We start from the raw sequence: 23,701 nt of genomic DNA, 5'->3' as shown, positions 1-23,701 counted from the left end.
ATCATGTTTTGTGTCAACCTCACCTGCTGATCTGATCAAACTAGTCACCCTGATCTCATCAATGAATGAGGCAAAGATGACCTAGGCAAAACCCTATAGGAGAAAGTTGAACACATCCTTGCCTTCCCCTAATCCACTTATCACACCTATTTAGTCAACCTTTTTAAAATGTTAATCTGCTCAGGTCATGCTCCACTGCTCCACTTAATTCCCTCCATGGCTCCCTCTTGCTCTCAGGGAAAAGCACTAAGTCCTTCGTCGTTCCACCAGGCTTTGCCTGGGCCTGTCCTCACCCTTCCCACCGCACCTTAGGTGCTGTGGCTGGTTATCTACATCCAGGTATACTGGTCTCTATTGTTTTTCTTTTTTCTGTATAATCCATACCTCCTCATTCATGTGGGACTCCCCACGAGTTCTCTCTCTCTCTCTTTATTTTTTTGGCCACACCACATGGCATGTGGGAGTTTAGCTCTCCATCAAGGGATCGAATCTGTGCCCCCTGCATTGGAAGTGTGGAGTCTTAACCACTGGACGGCCAGGGAAGTCCCATGGGTTCTCTTTCTGGACTACCCCAGGCACACACAGACCACATGGTCACATTTGCAGACATGCACTCAACTTCACACAAACAAGGCCACGGAGCACTATTATGGCTAGGACCCTGGAATTCAAAATTGCCATATTTAGAATTTTCATCACAAGAAAAAGGAATGTAATGATGAATGCTGACAGATGTTAACTAGACTTACTGTGATCATTTCCCAATACATGCAACTATTGTATCATATGCAGTACATCTGAAATTAATGCAATGTTATATGTCAATCATATCTCAATAAAAAACAAAACACAACAAAACCCCCCCAGACTGCCAATGTTCTCGACCTGGAGCCTGGCATTTACAAGCTGTGTGACCCCAGACATGTTACTCATCAGGCCTCCATCCTTGTCATGGGGGCTCTGATCTCTAATGACACCCAGCTCAGAATTGCCATGGGAGCTAAATGAATTGATCCATGTGATGCATGTGGAGCATTCACTGGTAACTGACACACACCCTTTCATTTTCAGCCCCACCATCATCTCAATCGGTCGTGGACCTCCTCTGCCACAAGATGCAATAAAACTGAATTACTAGAACATAAAGTTAAGGAACAGCAATGCCAGACTAACAGACTTGCCGAGGAGAAGTCTACTTCCGTCAGGCCAGAGTTTGCACAGCCAGAACAGCTGTCACAACCGACCATCCCCCATGCCTGAGACACATCCATCTCTTTGTACCTAGGAATCTTCTCCCCACAGCTATGCATAAATATACACGCATGCACACTTGCACACACACATGAAACGGGAAACTCACCTCTTCCAGAAGACTGAACTTCAGACTGGGTAATCTTGAGCTGAAGGCTGAGGACTCACCGTGTGACTCACTTTCTGAACTGGGTTCATCTGATGTGCCTTCCCAAGGCTCCTCCCTTTTATAGGATCAGGGACAATAATGCATTTAAAGACGTGATTGGATAAAGTGTAACTGTTGATGGAATCTCTGTTGGAATCTTCATCAGCTGCAGCTCCAGCTTTCCAGTATGGTATTATATAACAGCCCTGGGCCTGGGGCAATAGGCCACAATCAAACACACATATTTCTGCAGTGAAATATAACAACATTCACACTTAAGTGTGGATATAATGTTTAATCTCATCTCATGTCAAATTTTGTCCTATGTGAGTCTTATACAAAGTTAGCACTTTCCAATTTTCCAAGACTTGTGGATTGCAAGTGAAGCAGAAAACAAGGCTAAGATTCTCTCCTTCTGGGAATTTCCTGCTGGTCCAGTGGTTAGGACTCTGCACTTTCACTGCTGAGGACACAGGGAACTAAGATCCCTCAAGCCGTGTGGCACACTGCGGGGGTGGGGGTGGGGGGATTCTCTCCTCCTGTGCATCGGGGCTGGTGAGTCAGAGGGTGCCCCAGGACCCCAAAGGACGGGTTCCTAATCCAACAAAGAAATTGTAGGGGCTGAAACCAAGATCATTTAGTGGGAAGGGAAAGAGCAGTTCTTATTTTACGTAAAGAAAGCACACGATGTTTGATGGACTTGTGGGGACTGAGGAAGAGGAGGGGGTTAAAATGGGGAGAGGCTCCTGGTTTGAAAATGTGGTGGGAGGGGTGGGGTCTTACACTCACTAGGGGGAAAGCAGGAGGAAGAGATTTTAGGAAAACTCAGCACATCTGTTTCCTGACTTCTTGTGGAGTGAGTGACCACCTGGAAGATGAGAGAAGAGATGGGGAAGCAGATGGAATGTTTTTTGGAGAGAAGGGACTTTTGCAGTCGTCCTAACATTATCTGCTTTCAAGTTGTATCCAGAATCAAACCACGTTTTACCCTGCACGGCCCAGGCCCCATCATCCTTCCCTTAGATTAATGAGGTCAGCTCCTAACTGGCTTCCCCTCCTCCCAGTAGTCTTCCTTCCTTTCTTTTTCTTTTTTTTTTTTTTTTTTTGCGGTACGCAGGCCTCTGACTGCTGTGGCCTCTCCTGTTGCGGAGCACAGGCTCCAGACACGCAGGCTCAGTGGCCATGGCTCACGGGCCCAGCTGCTCCGCGGCATGTGGGATCCTCCCGGACCGGGGCGCGAGCCCGCGTCCCCTGCATCAGCAGGTGGACTCCCAACCACTGCGCCACCAGGGAAGCCCCCCTTCCTTCCTTTCTTTTCTTTTTTTTTTGGCTGAGCCACAAAGCTTGCAGGATCTTAGTTCCTGACCAGGGATTGAAGCCGGGGCCACGGCAGTGAAAGCACGGAGTCCTAACCACTGGACTGCCAGGGAATTCCCACACAAGTCTTTCTATTCCCATAGCAGCCATCATAGGGACCCTGTTATAACTGAGTCTGGACACGTGCCTCCTCTGTGGAAGCTCCCCAGTGGCTTCGAGTTACTTAGAGCAAGGCTCAGACTGTCTCTGGTAAAAAAAAACTTTGCCGCTCCCCGTGCCCTCACAGTTTCACAAAATTCAATAAAGCCAAATTATCAGGGACTTCCTTAGTGGTGCAGTAGTTAAGAATTCGCCTGCCAATGCAGGGGACACGGGTTCGAACCCTGGTCCAGGAAGATCCCACATGCCGTGGAGTAACTAAGCCTGTGCGCCACAACTGAGCCTGCGCTCTAGAGCCCATGAGCCACAACTACTGAGCTCACGCACCACAACTACTGAAGCCCTCATGCCTAGAGCCCATGCTTCGCAACAAGAGAAGCCACAGCCATGAGAAGACTGCTCACTGCAACGAAGAGCAGCCCCCACTCGACACAACTAAAGAAAGCCTGCGTGCAGTAACGAAGACCCAACGCAGTCAAAAATAAATAAATAAATACGTAAGTAAATAAACAAATTAAAAAAAAAAGAAAAGCGGTTTCATACTCGCTTCGGCAGCACATGTAATAAAATCGGAACGATACAGAGAAGATTAGCATGGCCCCTGCACAAGGATGACACACAAATTAGGGAAGTGTTCCATATCTTGTGCCCTTCCCTACCGTCCTGAAACCCTTTGCCAATTCACACACACACACACACACACACACACACACACACACACACAGAGAGAAAAGCGGTTTCAGTTACCACCTACATGGCCTCGGTTCAGTCATTACCAGCTGTACCAGCTTCAGACTGTGGTGCTGGAACAGACCGTGATATCTGGCAAGAGGGTCTGAGGAGAGGTCAGGCAGATCAGCTGCCCCTGGGCTGTCAGGCCATACCCTCTCATCCCGCAGACTTTTGGGATGACAGCTCAGGAGACGCCTCCACCCTGGCTAAGTTAAGATGAAAATAGATGAGCCTGGCCACCTAGTGTGGTGAAAACTGGGCTCACTTCCCTGGCCCATCTCCTCATTTCATACTCTTGCATCTGCCAGGGCATCTGGCCTGACCTTGGCCATTCCTCCATACACACACAGAGCAACTCATACATCCAGGGAAAAGTAACTAGATACGGAAGAAGAATCGCAACCTCAGAAAAATCATAGTAAGCAACATATGTTATATAGAATAAAGAATTGGAAGTACAAAGAAATTAAAATAAGTGGATAAAATAATCCAGGACATGAGGAAAGAAAAAAGCCACAGGAGCAAGAAGATATGCTTCAAAAAAACTGGGAAAATGTTGGTTATGGAAAACATTGATAAAGAAAGGACTGAGTAGAATACATAGGAGGATGGGGATATTTAAAGAATGAATCAGTGAGTCCGATGATCAGATTGAAGATGACATCTAAATGGCCAAGGGCAGGAGAATGAAATAGAAAGCATAAAAGAACAAAAGTTGTGATCCACCTGCGGGAAGGGATTTTCTCTGCTTTATGCCTCTGAAACAGTGGTTAACACCTATTGCTATTAAATACTAGTTGTGGGATACATAAAAAAAATGGAACTAGAAACACCAAGATCTGAATCCAAGTAGTCTCCAAAAGAGGGGGAAAATATGTGATGCCTGGGCAGGAGACATGCGGCGGTGGGGGGGAGGGTGGGGTTCAGCAGTCTAAGTCAAGTGCAGACATGAGATCCCTTTTTTTCCCCCTAAATTATCCTTTTTTGCTTTTTAAAAAAACATCTTTATTGGAGTATAATTGCTTTACAATGGTGTGTTAGTTTCTGCTATACAACAAAAAGATCAGCTATATGTATACAAATATCCCCATATCCACTCCCTCTTGCGTCTCCCTCCCACCCTCCCTATCCCACCCCTCTAGGTGGTCACAAAGCACCGAGCTGATCTCCCTGTGCTATGCAGCTGCTTCCCACTAGCCATCTATTTTACACTTGGTAGTGTATATATGTCCATGCCACTCTCTCACTTCGTCCCAGCTCACCCTTCCCCCTCCCCGTGTCCTCAAGTCCATTCTCTACGTCTGCGTCTTTATTCCCAGACACGAGATCCTTGAGTTGCTGGACTCTGAAGGGCATGGTTGGAAGTGGCCAAAGTTTAGGGATGAGGCAGGACGACCCATGTGGGTGAGTCAGGGGACGAGAAGACAGAGGCACAGGTGACCGCTGTTGGGGGCACCATGAGGATGTTACCTGAGGGCATATGTATAGAGGCTGGCAGGAGTGGTAAAGAGGCCAGAATGCAAGAAGGCAAGGGTCCTGGGAATTCCCTGGAGGTCCAGTGGTTAGGACTCTGCACTCTCACTTCTGAGGGCGTGGGTTCGATCCCTGGTCGGGGAACTAAAATCACACACACACACACACACACAAATCCAAAAAGAAAAAAAAAAAAAGGCAAGATTCCTAATCAGGAAATGGCACAGCTCATTTAACTTGAGGGGGTGCAGCAGGGTCTCTCCCATCTCCCAGTGGCCCTTAATCTTGAGCCATTTAGTATAGCTCAAAGACAGTTACCGACTTGGGTTCTTGGATTTTTGCCTTTTTTTTTTGGCTGTGTTGGGTATTTATTGCTGCGTGTGGACTTTTAGTTGCCGTGCGTGGGCTTATTGTGGTGGCTTCTCTTGCTGTGGAGCATGGGCTCTAGGCACGTAGGCTTCAGTAGTTGTGGCATGCGGGCTCAGTAGTTGTGACTGGCTTAGTTGCTCCACCGCATGTGGGATCTTCCCGGACCAGGGTTGGAACCAATGTCCCCTGCATTGGCAGGCGGATTCTTAGCCACTGTGCCATCAGGGAAATCCCTCTTGGATTTCTTTAATCAATAGAAATTGGTTAAGAGGCCAGGGACTTCCCTGATGGTCCAGGGGTTAAGACTCTGAGCTCCCAATGCAGGGGGCCCGGGTTTGATCCCTTGTCAGGGAACTACATCCCACATGCATGCTGCAACTAAGAGTTCACACGCTGCAATAAGACCCGGGGCAACCAAATAAATAAATAAATTTTAAAATAATTTGAAAAATAAAAAGAAATTGATGAGGACAGATGAGAAATTTAGGCAAGGCATTATTGGGACTTGTGCTGCAGCAGGAGGGAGCAAAAACAAGTAATAGATGCACTTGCTCTCTCCTCACGAAGAGGTGAGCTGGTCTCTTAAATGGGGGGAAGAGCAGGAGTGGATTAGTGGGTCTGCCTGCCCCCTTGGTGGTTTTCTGTGCAGGTATCATGCATAGTACACTGCTTTTGCTCCTGGCAGGCAGTCACCTCAAAGGTGGCAGTTGGATTTTGGCCTTTTCATATCTTATTGTTTATAATTTGCCCCAACTTCTCATGCATATATTTATTTTTAGTCCCTTACAGTTTCTTTGTATTCTGCTGTTCAAGAAGACGTTTGTCCAGGTGCAAGTACTGCAGTAAAGGGTCTCAGGTCCCAGGTCCCAGCCTGTCTCAAGGTGAGGAGCGAATCTTTCATTATGTCACCTGCAGTGGCCTATCAGAACTGGGCAGCTGAGGGCCAGATCCCAGTCTTTCTTTTGTTTTCCTGTTGGATGTTAAGCCTTTCAGTAGAAAGGCTTTTGGTCTCTCTAAGGCTGTTGTTGATATAGATGATGCACACATCCATACTTACTATAACGCTTTGAAGTTGATGGGGGGTTTTCCCCCGTATCAGTTTATTCCTTAATATTGATGGAGAGTATTCCATTTGTAAATATAACAATTTCTTAACCATTCATCTGTAGATAGATGTTTGTTTTTGTTATCTAGTTGCTGGCTTTGAAGAATAAAGTTCCTGGAAACGTGCCAATATGTACAAGAATTTTTGTGGACACAGGTTTCCATTTCTCTTGTAGTTATACTTAGGAATAAGTGGATGATTAACTTCATTAACTGTGTTTCCAAATTTATTTTTACTATTTTGCATTCCTACCAGCAATGTGTGAGAGTTCCACTTTTCTTCACATCTTCAACACCTAGATATTGTCAGTCTTTTAATGTTACCATTAAAATGAGTGTGCAGTGGGACCTCACTGTGGTTTTCACTCATATTTCCTTAAATAATAATACTGAATATTTTCATGTCCTTACTTATGATTCATGTATCATATTTAGTGAAATATGTGTTCAGATGTTTTGCCTATTTTTTTAGTAGTGTTGTTTACCTTATTACATGTTCTGCATACCTACCTTTTGTCAGATATAGGTTTTGTAAATACTTTTTCTTAGGCCATAGATAAGATTTTTTTTTTCATTTCCTTATCAGTACCTTTTGAACTGTAAGAAATTTTAATTTTATTAAAGTCTAGTTTATCATATTTTTCTTTTATGGTTTGTGTTTTTTTCCCTATGTAAGAAATCTTGGCCTAAAGCAAGAACAAAGAGCATTCTTCCTGTTATATTTAAGATGGTATATATTTCCATCTCTTATATTAAGGTTTATAGCCCATGTTGAATTCACCTGTGAATATTTTGAGGGAAGGGTTGAGGTTCTTTACTTTTATGCATGAGGATATCACAGTTTTTCAGAATAATTTGTTGAAAATATTATCCTTTCATTTTTTTTTTTAATTAATTAATTAATTTATTTATTCTTGGCTGTGTTGGGTCTTCGTTTCTGTGCGAGGGCTTTCTCTAGTCGTGGCAAGTGGGGGCCACTCTTCATCGCAGTGCGCGGGCCTCTCACTGTCATGGCCTCTCTTGTTGCGGAGCACAGGCTCCAGATGCGCAGGCTCAGTAGTTGTGGCTCACGGGCCCAGTTGCTCTGCGGCATGTGGGATCTTCCCAGACCAGGGCTTGAACCCGTGTCCCCTGCATTGGCAGGCAGATTCTCAACCACTGTGCCACCAGGGAAGCCCCTATCCTTTCATTTTTAATTTGGCAACTTTTTTGAAAATAAATTAATGACATGCATGTAGCTCTATTTCTGGACTCTTCCATTGCTCCATTGTCTATCCTTTCACCAATACCACACGGTCTCATTACTATAGCTTCATAGTAAGTTTTGAAATCAGGTCTTTAAAGTCCAAATTTGTTCTATTTAAGAAAATATAAAATGCTTTGACTATTATAAGCCTTTTGCATTTCCATATATATTTTGTTATTTTTTAAAAGAGAACATATTATTGTCTTCATAATAAAAAAAGATGAAGCTTGGAACTGTATTGCTTGGCCTTGTATCTTCTTTTCTCAATTCACATGTGAAGCAAGGCAGTGTGGGCTAGTAGCTAAGTGCTTGGACTCTAGAGACAGACTGTTTTTCTAATTCGTCTGAGCTGTGCCATTTACCAACTGGCTGACCTTGGTCATGTCCATTCTCCTCAGTACTCAGGATTCACATCTGTAAATGTGGGAAAATGGGACACTGAACTGTACAGCTACACAGTGCAATGAAGACCCCATCCAGGTGCGAAAGTGAAGAAAAATTCCCTGCAAAGAGAAAAGCATGTATCAACACCCCAAGGTTAGTGAGAGCTTGGCTTGTTGGTAGAGTGAAAGACTGCAGGGCTGGAGCAGGAGACTGGTAGGTAGTGAGATGAGCAGGGCAAGGGCTGCTGCATGTATTTGGGAGTCTATGATGAGAAATTTGGATTGTATTCTTACTGCTCTGGGAAGTTGTGGGGATTTAGCAAGACAAGACACATGCTCTGTTTTATTTTTTTCAATGTCTTATTCCAAAATAACTGTATATTCACAGGAAGTTGCAGATATAATAGAGTATCTTTCACTTAGTTTCCTCTGTGGTAGCAACTTATGTAACCTTAATGTCAAAACAAGGAATTTGACATAGGTTAAATCCTCGTATCTTTTCCACAGTTCACCGTTTTTACGTGTGTGTGTGCTTGCGTGTAGTTCTATGCAGTTTTTTTTGTTTGTTTGTTTTTTTGCGGTACGCGGGCCTCCCACTGTTGTGGCCTCTCCCGTTGCAGGGCACAGGCTCCGGACGCGCAGGCTCAGCGGCCATGGCTCATGGGCCCAGCTGCTCCGCGGCATGTGGGATCTTCCCGGACTGGGGCACGAACCTGCGTCCCCTGCATCAGCAGGCGGACTCTCAACGACTGCGCCACCAGGGAAGTCCCTATGCAGTTTTATCACGTGTAGAACCACGTAGGCACAACCACAATCAGGATACAGATTTTTTTTTGGCAGGAGGCCAAAAGGTTATATGTGGCCCCCAAATGCAGATACTACAAGTCATATAAAGAGAGGGAAGTCTGATATGGAGGAGGATATGCCTGCAGAAGTGAGAAGTATTTAGGGAAATAAAACCAATAGACCTTGGGGGCTAAAATCTTGAAAACAGCATTTGACATGAGCAACCAAGAATTAATATATTGCCAACAGGAATTTTGGTCAGGACCTTATAGTGACCATCCTAAATGGCTGGAGTATTTTTTTTTTAATTAAAAAACTACTGGACATCCAGGGAAGTCCCTAGAGTTGGTATTTTAAAGGGAAGGCCAGGGAAAGTTGCCCTTTAACTACATAAGCAATAGAGTAGCCCTTAGGCACACTGGATGAAGCTAAGAAATCCACTGGGGTGGCATGAAGCTGAAACATGTGGGGCAGTAGCCAATCTGCTCTCTGTAAGCACAACGATGAACGTATGCCTTGCACAAGTGTCTAGCAAATCCCCTCACGAGGGATGTCATCAATGTAGCACCATACTTGGGTGTGTGGGGACAGCTGGATCCAATTAAGTTCTTGTCAGTTGAGGTTGTATGTGATGGCTGAACCGTTGCGGTATCCCATGGGCAACTAAGTAAAGGTGTATAGTACTGAGTTCCTATGTAGGCGAAGGAGAGGCTGTTAAAATAGGCACTGGCTAGAATACATCTAAGAGCAAAGTATTGGCCTGTGAAGATTGAATGGCACATTCACTTGAATTATGTGAGGTATAGGGGCTTCAATGGATGGGATCAATGTAGCTGTAATCCACCATGAGATGCCATTCCTCCTAGGACACTTAACATCTATGGTGGTGTCTCAGATCTAAATAAAATTGGTTACTTCTCACTTTAAGTTAATGAACCTGATCTGTATGTCAAAGATATTCTTTTGATATGTCTTCAACATGATTTCTGGTCATTTTATTTTCTCATTTGATGTGTTATTTTTGTCTACTAATTCCTTTTTTTATTTCATGTTTAAATTTACTTGGAAAAGTTCGTGTAAATACACGAGGATAAATTTAACACATACACTTTCCTCCCCACCTGTATATGTATGAAACGAATCAATTATGGTTGAGGATCCTTTCAGTAACACTTGGATTTGCTTACATACAGTAGCATCTGTTCTCACTCTCCGGATATGACCTCCTGGCTGTTTGATTCATTCCCATAGTGCTCTTTTAGCCCCTGCCAGATGCCTGTATACAGCTGCACGATTGTAGCTCGTGAGATATGCCCTTCAAGATCCTGCCCCAGAACTGTGCCCAATAGGCAACTATTTTCTTCCCAAAACATTAGTGCTAATTATATTTGTTATTACAGTATGCACCAAATATGGACAATAGGTAGGTGACAAAGACAAAAAGATAGAGAGAAAGAGTCTTCAATAAATCCTAGTTTATCTGCACTGGATAACTTTAGAAATCAGGGCCTAAAATCTGCTCCTCTGTTAAATATGGGTGATAATATTGAGAATGTCTAGAGCTAATAACACTTTAAATTATAACTGTGCTCCCTCTGACTGTTCTAAAATGTACTGAAATTCCCCAATCACTTTACAGAACCCCAATTATTATGAATTATGTTGGATTACTTATGGCTTTTCTGTCAACAAGAACAAAGACACAAAATACTAGAGGATTCATACTGAAAACAGCATGGTTTTGACTCCAAAATAAAATGCTGGAAAACTGCATCTCAACTTTTAATTTATACGCTTTTTTTTTTTTTTTTTTTGGCCATACTGAGTAGCATGCGGGATCTTAGTTCCCAGACCAGGGATAGAACCCACACCCCCTGAGGCGGAAGTGCAGAGCCCTAACCACTGGACCGCCAGGGAATTCCCTAATATGCATTCCTTCTGATCCTTTGTGAGAAAAGCATTTTCAAAGTTTGGGTTTTTTTTTCCCTCAAGAACTGCCTGTACTTGAAATATCTTGCCTGCTCTACTTTTGTTTCTTGCATAATTGAAGTAGTGAATTGAATAATTTAACTGAATAAGTGCCATTATTATATCAATAGATTGTCTTTTGTTTCCAATGAAAATTTTGGTTTCAGGGTGTAAGCATATATCAAAACATCAAAATGTACACCTTAAATACATGCAGTTTATATGTTCAGTCAATTATACTTTCATGAAATAAACATTCAAACTTGTTACTTCCTAATAATTTTATTATGTTTTATTATCATTTGTGTCCTACAGGTTATTGTAGCTACTGGAACAGTATGGTGGAGTTAGAATGATGGACCTCTGGCAACTTTTCCCAACTCCATGTTCAGTGACATCATGTTGGCAGTTTGAAATTGGCCATGGTGGGAGTATTTATATCAGGGAAATTGGAAAACACTACAAAGCAGGACTTAACTGTATTATTGAAAGCCTAGACTTAAGAATATAGGAACAGGGGCTTCCCCAGTGGCACAGTGGTTGAGAATCTGCCTGCCAATGCAGGGGACACAGGTTCGTGCCCGTCTGGGAAGATCCCACATGCCGTGGAGCAACTAAGCTCGTGTGCCACAACTACTGAGCCTGTGCTCTAGAGCCCGTGAGCCACAAATACTGAGCCTGCATGCCGCAACTACTGAAGCCCGCATGCTTAGAGCCCGTGCTCTACAACGAGAGAAGCCACTGCAATGAGAAGCCCGCGCACTGCAACGAAGAGTAGCCCCCACTCGCCGCAACTAAAGAAAGCCCGCGTGCAGCAACGAAGACCCAACACAGCCAAAAATAAATAAATAAAATAAATAAATTTATATAAAAAAAGAATATAGGAACAATGCAGATTAAAATTGTAAGTATATGGTGTATGCGGTAATTACATTGTACAGAATGCACAAAAATTGAGGAACAAAAATGAGATTACTTGTTAATGAAAAGGGAAATAGTCACAACATAAAAAAGTAAAATAAGCGTAAGATATAAACAGATATTTTACCAAGTAGGTAAACAGATGGCAAATAAACACATGAAAAAAATGTTCAACACCATGAATCCTTAGGGAGATGTAACTAAAACTACTGCTTCCTTACTAAAAGTATAAATTCGAAAGACTGATAATACCAAGTATTGGCAAGAATGTGGAAGCATTTTACATAAACCTGGTGGGTATACAAAAGCAAACCATAATTTTAGGCCACCATTTGGCAGTTTTGTAAGTTAAACATTCACCTATTCTATGACTCAGGCATTATACTCTGAGTTACTAACACAAGGCAAGTGAAAATACATACATTCATATAGAAATACATACAAATGTTCTAGCACCTTTACTCACAACGGCCAAAACTGGAAGTAACCCAAATTCTCTTAACCAGACAAATGAATAAACAAATGGTATAAGTATAGAAAAGATACTACTCAGCAATAAAAAGAATGTACTATGGATCATTGAAGAATCTGAAAATAATAATGAACCATGAATGAAACCAGAAAAAAAAAGTAAACATTTTATGAATAAAATCATATAAAATTCTAGAAAATACAAAATAATCTATTATAAATAAAGGTAAATCAATGATGGCCTAGAGGCCTGGGGTGGAGAAGGGCCTGAGGTAAACTGGGGGTGAGAGACGTTCATTATTGTGATTATGATGAGGTTTCATGGGTTTATATGTATGTAAAATTTAAATTGTATACTTCAAATAGATACAGTATATTGCATGTTGACTATACATGAATAAAAATTTACAAAATGGTTCAAAAGAAAAATATAGATATCCTACTCTTTTCAGAAAATCAGGCCTGGCAATCCTATATTGCCTCTCTTTTCTGATGACCTTGGAGGAGCAGCCTTGCCTTAGTGGTAGCAAATACTGATGAGTAATAGATTCCTTCCCACCTGAGTTAACAGGAATGCTGGCTGGTCACAGAGCCACACTGTGGACTAAGGCAGCGGTCCCCAACCTTTTTGGCACCAGGGTCCGGTTTCGTGGAAGACAGTTTTTCAACAGACATGGGAAGGGTTGGGGGTGAGGTGGGGTGTGTGATGGTTCAGGCAGTAACGTGAGCAATGGGGAGCAGCAGATGAAGCTTCACTCACTCGCCCACCGCTCAGCTCCTGTGTGCAGCCCGCTTCCTAGCAGGCCGAGGATCGGTGCCGGTCCGAGGCCAGTGGGTTGGGGACCCAGGACCAAGGGATCTCCTTTCTCTTTATGCTTGTTTCTCTGTGTAGCAATGGCCTTTAGCCGAACATCCAAGAGAGGCTATAGGAATCCAGAAAACCAATAGTTTATTTTCTTTCACAGTGACCTCAGCTACAAAAGATACACTTGCCTGGAGGTTCTGAGAATTTCTGGGCATCTGTGCCCACTGATACTGCACAGTCACAGTCAATGGAGCATTTGTTGATGCAATTTTAGAAGGGGCACACTCCATCTACTCCACTGCACTCTCCCCCGCTCCAGGGTTCCTTTACCAAGATGGTTCCCCCTGGCCCTAGTCTTACAGTGGCATTATCTAGTGAACTCTGGGGATCAGGGCATGCGGTTCTTTTGCAGGATAACTGCTGAGCAGTATGTGATATTTACTGTGAATAAGAAAAACATTTAAAAAATTAAAAAAAAATACTAACCGAAAAAAAAAAAAAAAGAAAAAAAAGAAAAACAATTTGTGCTGTTATCAGAAGCACTGGAGGCTGTCGTAACTTCCTGGCTCCTCAGGGTGTTTTCTGAGCCCATAAAAAACCCTGATACCCAGTCCACAAATTAGGACCCTGAAACCTTGCAGTCTTTCCTAGGAGACCCTGGGCAACAATGTACATTACGCCAAAACCAGAAAGAGAGCTATATTCTTTTTTTTTTTGTGGTACGCGGGCCTCTCACCACTGCGGCCTCTCCTGTTGCGGAGCACAGGCTCCAGACGCACAGGCTCAGCGGGCAAGGCTCACAGGCCCAGCCGCTCCGTGGCATGTGGGATCCTCCCGACCGGGGCACGAACCGCGTCCCCTGCATTGGCAAGCAGATTCCCAACCACTGCGCCACCAGGGAAGCCCGAGAGCTATATTCTTAATCATACTGACATGTGAGGCACACAAAGCATGGGACCTCCACGAGAGCTGTGCAGTCCTTAATGCTGGTAGAGCCCAGTTGTTTTCAGATCACCTCACACAGTGAATAGAACCCCAAGAGCAAAGGTAGCTTAAACATTGATGCCTTTATTATTACAAAATGCAGAGCAATAAGAGGCATGCAGTTCCCAGCTTCGTGACTCGGAGGCTGGGAAAATCCAAGAGAAGTGTCACCAGAAACTAACGTGTCCCTGAAAATGCAGTGCTTCCCGACAAGTCACTAATAGAACTCAGACAGGGTCCACTGGGCCCAGACTAGGTCGGGTCCAGGCCCTACTTTGGAAATGAGAAGGGAATGAGGACCCCATAAGAGCTAAGACTACTCATTACTTCCCCTGCAGATGGGGATGGGACACAGGTCAGCTTCCCTGAGTATGTTGGGAGGTAACTTTTGCACACTGTGGACCTCCCAGGTGATAGAGGTGAAATGAATTCTGCCATAGATGGCACTGACATAAAGCTGGCAAGGGTCCTGGGCAGGTAAGAAATTATAACACAGTTCCTTAAAGATTCTCACATACCTGGAACTTTAGGGCAATCTCCCCATTGCAGACTTTCGGATATATGGGCTTTAATTCAGGCAGATGGCTCCCTCACAACTTCTCTCCTCCTCTGTAATTATACTAGAACTGTACATCCCAGCATATCTATGGCTCTTCACTAGTCTGAAGGCTCTGGTATTGAATGAGATCAAATTAGCAGCTAACAGATTACCTTCATTCACTGCACTTGTAAGATATCTTCCACTGTGAACTCTCTAATGTTGAATGAGGCTGGAACTTTGGCTAAAGGATTTTCCACAGTCCCCACACTCACAAGGCCTTTCTCCAGTGTGAATTCTCAGGTGTTCAACGAGGTTAGATTTGCAGCTAAAAGATTTCCCACATTCTCTTCACTGATGAGGTCGTTCTCCAGTGTGAACTCTCTGGTGGTAAATGAGACTAAACTTTCGGCTAAAAGATTTCCCACATTCATGGCATTCATAAGGCCTTTCTCCAGTATGAATTCTCTGATGTTGAATGAGGATGGATCTTTGACTAAAGGATTTTCCACACTCTCCACAATCATAAGGCCTTTCTCCAGTGTGAACTCTCAGGTGGTTAATGAGGTTAGATTTGCAGCTAAAGGATTTTCCACATTCCTGACACTCATAAGGCTTTTCTCCAGTGTGAACTCTCAGGTGGATAATGAGGTTAGATTTGCAGCTAAATGATTTTCCACACTCCTGACACTCATAAGGCCTTTCTCCTGTGTGGACCTTCCGATGTGAACTGAGGCTAGAGCTCTGCTTAAAGGATTTCCCACATTTACTGCACTCATAAGGTCTTTCTCCAGTATGAAGTCTCCTGTGGTGAATGAGTGTGGAGCTTCGGCTAAAGGATTTTCCACATTCATCACACTGATGAAGTCGTTCTCCAGGGTGACCTCTCTGATGCTGAATGAGGTTGGATCTTTGACTAAAAGATTTTCCACATTCCCTGTATTCATAAAGTTTTTCTCCAGTGTGAGCTTTCCTATGGCTCTTGAGGCTGTAGCTTTGGGTAAAGGACTTCCCACATTCATGGCATTTATAAGGCCTTTCTCCAGTGTGGACTTTCTGGTGCTCAATGAGGTTCCATCTTCGGGTACAGGCTTTTCCACATTTGCTGCAATTATAAAGCCCTTCTCTAGTGTGGACTCCTTGATCCTCAACAAGTTTGTCTGTGCGGCTAAAGGCTTTCCTGCCTTCTCCCCAGTTGTGATGCATTTTTCCACTGTGAAACACAGCCTCACACTCATTATTGTTGTTTGGGTTCTCTTCAGTGTGAGTGACTGGTTGATGGAAAAATCTCGTGCTGGCTATGAAGTCTTTCCCCATCTCTCTACAGGAAAAGGATTTCCCTGACACACAGGTTGTGTGGCTCTTTATAAACAAGGCTCTGTCCACAGAACTTCTGATGGGTATCTCTCCAATGTGCTGCCCTTGATACTGTTGAAGGTTGGCAGAGAAATAGAATCGATTCCCACATGTGTATGGTTTCTGCCCAAGATGTGTGCCCTGGTGCTCAGGCAAGTGTGAAGTATCTCCCAAGATTGGGCCACACATCTCAAAGGGCTGGGCCTTCTGGGGAGACGAACCTGCCTTGAGAATACTGATCTGTGACACTCCTTCTACAGAAATGCTCTGTTGAGAAGGTGCTTCCTTATCTTCTACTCCATGCCAACAGCCTGAAAGTAAAGAAGTGACGATGAAGTACATGTTAACCTCATTGAGAGGGAGCAAAATCACCACAAATGTAACTCGACACATCAAAGAATCAGTCCATGAAACTGTTTTCAGGAAAAGGAAGTTGGGGTCAGCTTGAGGAAGCAACTGCTGTGCCCTGCTGGGTCCCTAAGGTCACAGGATGGTGCAGGCCTCACTAGGCACAGGACATGAGTAAAGGGTGTGGCCCAGGGGAAAGGCATATTCTACAGCTTATTCTTCTCTCAACAGCTTTTCTTTTTTTGGCCATGCCATGCGACATGCAGGATGTTAGTTCCCCAACCAGGGACTGAACCCGTGACCACTGCGGTGGAAGCGTGGAGTCTTAGCCACTGCACTGCCAGGGAAGTCCTGTCAATGGCTTTTAGGAGGATTATATCTGCTGATGACATGTGATGCTGTCCAGAAGTCTTGTTCAGGCCCAGAAAAATCTGACTGAAAAAAAGGTAACAGGTGTTTAAGGATTATTAGACACATGCACTCTTTAGGACACTACAAAGTGTTTAAAAGCACTGAGGAGGGAACAGTGTGAGGAATCAGTGAGGTAAATAGTCCAGAGAGATGGGGAATAGTCTCAGCTGGAATTAGAATAAAAATGACTAGTATTAGACATGACAAGTCAGTAAAGTGTTAAGAATGGAGAAGGAAAGATGGAGGTGAGGTGTGGCCACTGGTGATGGCATCACCAAAACAAAATTAAAACAGGACAGTGTCGGGCTTCCCTGGTGGCACAGTGGTTGAGAGTCCGCCTGCCGATGCAGGGGATACGGGTTCGTGCCCCGGTGTGGGATGATCCCACATGCCGCGGAGCGGCTGGTCCCGTGAGCCATTGCCGCAGAGCCTGCCCGTCCGGAGCCTGTGCTCCGCAACAGGAGAGGCCACAACAGTGAGAGGCCCGCGTATCGCAAAAAAAACCAAAAACAAAAACAGGACAGTTTCTTGATATGATTGATATGAACCAAGCCCTGAAGTCATGTCTTCCCCCAACTGCTATTTATCTGGGTCAGGCCCCATCTGGGCCCATCTTGTGGAGAATGGGATCATATCCATCCTGGGAAGCACAGAGGACTCTTCCTCTATCCCCAGCTGAGCTACTGCATGAGAGATGGATGATACAAATCCTAAGGGAAGGACAGGAGAAGTCAGTAGCCAATACTGTCCCAGAAAACTCAGACACAACAGATCACAGGAAAGATATTTCAAATATTACAAAAAGTACCCACGGGCACAGCTAAAGGGAAGGTGGCAGAGTAGTAAAACCAGGTATTTTCCCACCTGGACAAAAACTACAATGGTAGAATCAATCTGATGTAACTACTTTGCAATAAAAAATTGCTTAAATTTAGGTCAACTGCAGCTGTTACTACTACCCTGATATTAAAAAACAGGCAAAGACACTACAAGAAACCTACGGGGCAATATATTTGATGATTATCGGTACAAAATTAATCAACAAAATACTAGCAAACTGTATTCAGCTGCATAGTAAAAAGATTATACACCATAAACACCTGGGATTTATTTCTAGAATGCCAGGATGGTTCAAAATACAAAATTAATCAGCGTAATATGTCATTTTAACAGTAAGAAAAAAAATTATTATCACCTCAATCAATGTACAAAAACCATCTCACAAAATTTATCACCCTTTTATGATGAAAATACTCAACAAACTATGAATAGAAGGAAACTAGCTTAACATATTGGAAGCAAAAAAATTAAAACCCACAGCAAATATTAAACTCAATGGTAAAAGACTGAAAACTATTCCTCCAAGATCACTAATAAGAAAAGAATGCCAGCTTTCACCACTACTATTCAACACAGTATTAGAAATTCTAGACATAGCAATTAGGCAAGAAAGACAAATAGGCATCCAAAAGAGAAAGGAAGAAGTAAAGCTCACTACAGCTCATGACATCTTAAAGATTCCACCATAAAACTGTTAGAATAATTGAAGTTTGCAAAGGAAGAAGATATAAATACAAAATGAAAAAAATCAGTTATATTTCGATACACTAACCATGAACAATCTGAACGGGGAACTAAGAAAACAATTCCACATATAAAAGTACCTGTCAAGGGACTTCCCTGGTGGTGCAGTGGTTAAGAATTCACCTCCCAATGCAGGGGACGTGGGCTGAATTCCTGGTCAGGGAACTAGATCCCATGTGCATGCTGCAACTAAGAGTTCGCACGCCACACCTAAGGAGCCCACCAGCTGCAACTAAGCTAAGATTTGGCACAACCAAAAAAAAAGTACGTGTCAAAAGAATAAAATACTTAGAAATAAACTTAACCAAGGAAGTAAGATTTGTACAGTAAAAACTATAAAACACAGCTAAAAAAAAATACAGACAATAAATGGAAAGATTTCTATACTCATGGACTGGAACACTTAACACTGTGAAGATGTCAATACTATCCAAGCCATCTAGATATTCAATGCAATTCCTATCAATATTCCAGTGATGTTTTCTGCAGTAATAGAAAAATTCATCCTAAAATTCATATGGAATCTCAAGGGACACCAAATTGCCAAAACAATATTGAAAAAGAAGAACAAAGGTGGAGGAGTCACAATTTTAAATTTCAAATATTACTGAAAAGCTACAGTAATCAAAACAGTGTGATACTGGAATCAAGGCAGACATATAGACCAATGGGATAGAATAAAGAGCTCAGAAGTAAACTCTCGCATATGCAGTCAAATGATTTGCAACAAGGCGGCCAAGAACATTCAATGGGGAAGGACAGACTTTTAACACATGATGCTGGGAAAACTGAATATCCACATGCATAAGAAGGAGGTTGGATGGATACCAGGTATACAAATTAACTAAAAATGCATCATGGGCCTCCCTGGTGGCGCAGTTGTTGAGAGTCCGCCTGCCGATGCAGGGGATACGGGTTCGTGCCCCGGTCTGGGAGGATCCCATATGCCGCGGAGCGGCTGGGCCCGTGAGCCATGGCCGCTGGGCCTGCGCATCCGGAGCCTGTGCTCCGCAACGGGAGAGGCCACAAGAGTGAGAGGCCCGCATACCGCAAAAAGAAAAAAAAAAAAAAAAAAAAAAAAAATGCATCAAAGATCTTAAGAGCTACAACTAGAAAACTCTTAAGAAAACATAGTGGAAAAGCTTCATGACACCACATTTGGCAATGATTCCTTGGATACGACAAATGCACAAGGAACAAAAGAAATACAAACTGGATTTCATCAAAATGAAAACCTTTGGTACATCAAAGGATGCTATGAACATAATAAATGGCAACTCATAGAATAGGAGAAAATATCTGCAAATCACCTATCTGATGAAGGGTTAACATTCAGAATATATAGAGAATTCCTAAAACTCAACAACAAAAAAACCAAGCAACTTGATTCAAAAATTGGCAGAAGACTTGAACAGACATTTCTCCAAAGAAGATATACAAATGGGCAATAAGTGCATGAAAAGATGTTCAACATCACTAGGCTGTCAAGGAAATGCAAATCAAAACACAATGAGATACCACTTCACATTAGTTAGGATGGTTATTACTCAAAAAAAAAACCAGAAAAGAAGTGTAGGCAAGCATGGGAGAAATTGGAACCTTTGTGAAGCTGCTATGGAAAACAGTATGGTGATTCTTCAAAAAATTTAAAAAAGAACTCTCATAAGATGCAGCAATTCTGATTCTGGGTATATACTGAAAAAGAACTGAAGCAGGGACACTAAAAGATATCTGCACACCCATGTTCATAACACCATAATTCACAAGAGCCAAAGGCAAAAGCACCCAACTGTCTACTGATAGAATAATGGGTAAACAAAACGTGGTATATACAATGTTATTCAGTCATAAAAAGGAAGCAAATTCTGACACATACTACAACATAGATGAACCTTTAAGATATTATGCTAAGTAAAGTAGGCCAGACATCGAAGGAGAACTACTGTCTGATTCGACCCACATGGGATACTCATAATAGGAAAATTCATATTTACAGAAAGTAGAATGGTGGTTGTCAGTAGATGGGGTAAGTTACTGATTAAGGGGAACAGAGTTTCAGTCTGAAGATGAAAAAGTTCTGTGCATGCATGACTGGATAGTTGCACAATGAGAGTGTACTAAATGCCACTTAGAAATGTAAATATTCTGTTTTGTATATTTCGCCACAACTAAAATAAAGAGATTTCCCTGGTGGTCCAGTGGTAAAGAATCCACCTTACAATGCAGGAGACATGGGTTGGATCTCTGGTTGGGGAACTAAGGTCCCACATGCTGCAGGGCAACTAAGCCCACGCATCTCAACTACAGAGCCCACGCGCTCTGGAGTCCACACGCCACAACTGCAAAGCCCACGTGCTCTGGACCCCGTTTGCCACAACTAGAGAGAGAAAACCTGCATGCCACAACTAGAGAGAAGCTCACGTGCCACAACGAAGAGCCCGTGCACCACAATGAAGATCCCGCGTGCCACAACGAAGACAAGGGGTAGCCAAAAGAAAATACAAGATAAATAAATAAATTGATTAAATATTTTAAAACAAGAGAAAGACACATAAACCTTTACAAAATAAAGTAAAAAGAACCTAAGCAAAAGACCTCTCAAGAACATTTGTGTAAGCAGTGACTATGAAAGTGACTACAATTCCTGACACAGTCAGGAAAAAAATAAATGTAAGCTATAGGAAGGGAGACATACCAGGGTGCCATGGTGCTAGACAGTCACCCAGAGAGGGAAAGGGCATGACAGGTGGGATCCATTAGGCTGACCTAAAGAACAGCGAGACCTAATCCTTCCCTGTGAAGCTTCGGGGCAGGAGGTGCTGGAGTGCTAAGGATGAGAAGTAGGCATGCACTCAGCTCACCCCTTGAACCACAGCACATACCCAGGCAACTGGGGAAGGAAGCAGTGCCCATGGTTTAGGTGGAGACATACCTGACCCTGGAGAAAAGAGAAAGGCCGAGCCTTGCCCAGGGCATAGGGGCAGGTGTAAGAGCTTACCCAATGAAGATGTAAGTGCAAAGTTCTCCAGCATCACATCGTGGTACAGGCGTCTCTGAGCCTCATCGAGGAGAGCCCATTCCTCCCAGGAGAAGGACAGGGCCACATCCTCAAAGGTCACACGTCCCTGCCAGGATCGAGACAGATGACGTCGTCAACAGCCTCACTCCTGAAGGCCCACAATCTATCTCCTCACACGTCTACCCCATGTCCATCCTCCTCCCACGATCTCAGAGGAGACCCCAGACCCTGACGCCATTGGCGTCTGCTGCCTTCTCAACTCCCACGAACCACGTGCTCACTCTGCAGCCAGACGGAGCCTGTTAAGACCTAGATGCGGACACCTCCCTCATCTGACCCAGACCTCCCACTGCCTGCACAACAGATGCCGAACCTCACAGGCACTCGTTCCAAGTCTGACTCTTACTCCCCACACCCAGCTTGTTCTCACCAGAAAGGAAGGAGACCTGCAGTTCCCTGAACCAGCTTAACCTCGCCTCCAAGCACTTCCCGTTTTTGTGATAAGCTTCCACATCTCCTTCCACTGGGGGCCTGAAATGGGAACCCCTCCATCAAACCCCCGGACTCAACTCAGGACCCTGAGCTAGGATTCCCTAAGGTCCCCACACCCAAGGGCTGGGAAAATGGCAGGTGACAAGTCTCATGACACCACAAATTTGGAGAAAATAGGGGTTGGGACCAGCGACGGAGGACGAAACCGCCACTTACCTGATTAGGTTCCAAAAGCACTTCTGCAGCCATGGAAACCTGTGGGAAGAGGCAGGTCTTAGAGGGAAGTCAGCATGGCATCCTACCAGGGGCTCAGGCTTTCCCTGCACCCCTGGGGGTCACCAGAGCCAGGTAATCTCGGGCCGACCATCTAACCTCTGTATTGACTCTCGGCAGTTTTGTGTCCTTGGGGAAAAAACCCCAAGCACCCTCTGCCTCAATGTCCTCAGCAGCCCTACAATTTGTGCTTCCACTGAACAGACTCTGGGGATTTTTTCAAACTTAACTTGGATCATGTCTCTTTTCCGCAAAAATTTCCATGGCTCCAAGAGCCCCAAGAAGGAAGGTACAACTCCTCAGCCTGTCACTGCAGGTGCGACTCTACCCACACTTTGTTCCCTGCAGAAGCAACACGGACCCCAGGTTTCCCCAATCCTCCCGGCTCAATCCGACCTCCCAGCCTTTGCACCTGCCGGTCCCTCCGCCTGTGACCCTCTGCCACGCGCCATCACACCGTCTGTCAGAAACAGGGCCCCACCCACGGCCGCCTCACCGTCCTGGACACCGCGGCCTGGGCTGCGGGCACGAGAGCAGGCGCCCCGCATTCGGGGCTTTAGTGTCTGGTGGGGTGAGGACGGTGAGGGCCCGGAGGACGAGCGTTTACCTGAGGCGGGTCCCTCGGCGGCGCCGCCGCCGCCGCCACCTGAGCCACAAACCGGGGCAGAGAGGGGACAGCCGAGCGTCCCGAACGGACCGGGCACCAACGTCTCCAGACCGGCCCCGCAAGCGGCGATGTGCCCGACTATAGAACCGCCTCTAGTCACTGGGGACAAAGCCTCTTCCCGCGCCTTCTCTGTCTGTCACCTCAATGCCGACTCTGCGCTCTCGGCCTTCTGACCCCGAGGACCGCCAAAATGACCGCCACAAGATACAGGAAGTCCCGCCTTCGCCCAGTGCGCCCTCCCGGAAATGCCGAAAGCCTGGATGTTCATTGGGTGTTCGTCGCTGCCGCTCAGCGCATCGCTTTCTGGGTAATGGAGTTCCCGCCGCCACACAGGCCCGCAGGAGCGGCGCCTTTGCTGGAATCTCCCAGGGAAAGGGTCTAGCAATGCCCCGGGGCTGCTCAGAGCTGTAGGCCTTGTTCTTCTAGGTCGGAGAGAAGCTTCGCTTCCTCTCAAAGCGGCGAAGGCCAGTTTCTGGGGAGTCCGAAGTGCATTTAGAAATCCTTCAATGCTATTGATCTCTGAAGTGTTTAGAAATTCGGATTCCATGCGAACATTTTCTGGTGGATGTGAACATTGTCTGGTAGATGCAAGTGATTATACATTATCCTATTGTCCTGTAAATGCACGCAGACTGAGGCATTAAAGTCATTTTTGTGAGCTTTTGTACGTTTTGTCCGGGAATTTAAAGGAAAAAAAAAAAAAATCACCTGGGCCACAGTAGACAAGATAGAGGAGGCATATTGGACGGCTCTGACAAAGCCGGATGTGGTGGGATCCGGGCCTCTCCTTTCTGGTAGTCAATGATTAATGATTATGCCCAACTCAGTGAGAAACACCATAAAACATTAAATCATTTTATCTAAAAAACATAAATCTGGGGCTTCCCTGGTGGCGC

At 44.5% G+C, this 23,701-nt stretch overlaps 2 protein-coding genes across 6 annotated transcripts in view; both read right to left on the bottom strand.

Annotated features, from left to right (window-relative positions):
* The window catches only part of LOC308606583 (zinc finger protein 154-like), a 289,896-nt gene that overhangs the window by 67,297 nt on the left and 198,898 nt on the right, over nucleotides 1-23,701 (bottom strand). The gene's annotated exons all lie outside the window — the stretch shown is intronic.
* LOC308606598 (uncharacterized protein) lies at nucleotides 14,043-23,010 on the bottom strand. 4 transcript variants are annotated; one of them, XM_081217691.1, is made up of 5 exons: nucleotides 22,746-23,010; nucleotides 22,082-22,120; nucleotides 21,804-21,904; nucleotides 21,353-21,479; nucleotides 14,052-16,322 (listed from the first exon to the last, which is right to left on the bottom strand). In XM_081217691.1, exons 4-5 carry the CDS (start codon nucleotides 21,384-21,386, stop codon nucleotides 15,007-15,009), a joined length of 1,350 nt encoding a protein of 449 aa, XP_081073817.1. In that variant the 5' UTR covers nucleotides 21,387-21,479; nucleotides 21,804-21,904; nucleotides 22,082-22,120; nucleotides 22,746-23,010; the 3' UTR covers nucleotides 14,052-15,006. The 4 variants fall into 4 exon arrangements, with proteins under 4 accessions (XP_081073816.1, XP_081073814.1, XP_081073815.1 ...); XM_081217690.1 differs by lacking the exons at nucleotides 21,804-21,904; nucleotides 22,746-23,010 and adding an exon at nucleotides 22,369-22,392 and having other exon boundaries at nucleotides 14,043-16,304; XM_081217688.1 differs by lacking the exons at nucleotides 21,804-21,904; nucleotides 22,746-23,010 and adding an exon at nucleotides 22,369-22,392 and having other exon boundaries at nucleotides 14,045-16,322.

Source organism: Mesoplodon bidens (genome assembly GCF_964165515.1).
Source record: "Mesoplodon bidens genome assembly, chromosome: 18".
NCBI lineage: Eukaryota > Metazoa > Chordata > Mammalia > Artiodactyla > Ziphiidae > Mesoplodon > Mesoplodon bidens.
Note: the sequence above shows the minus strand (reverse complement) of the source record. Positions and strands in the feature narration are given on the sequence as shown.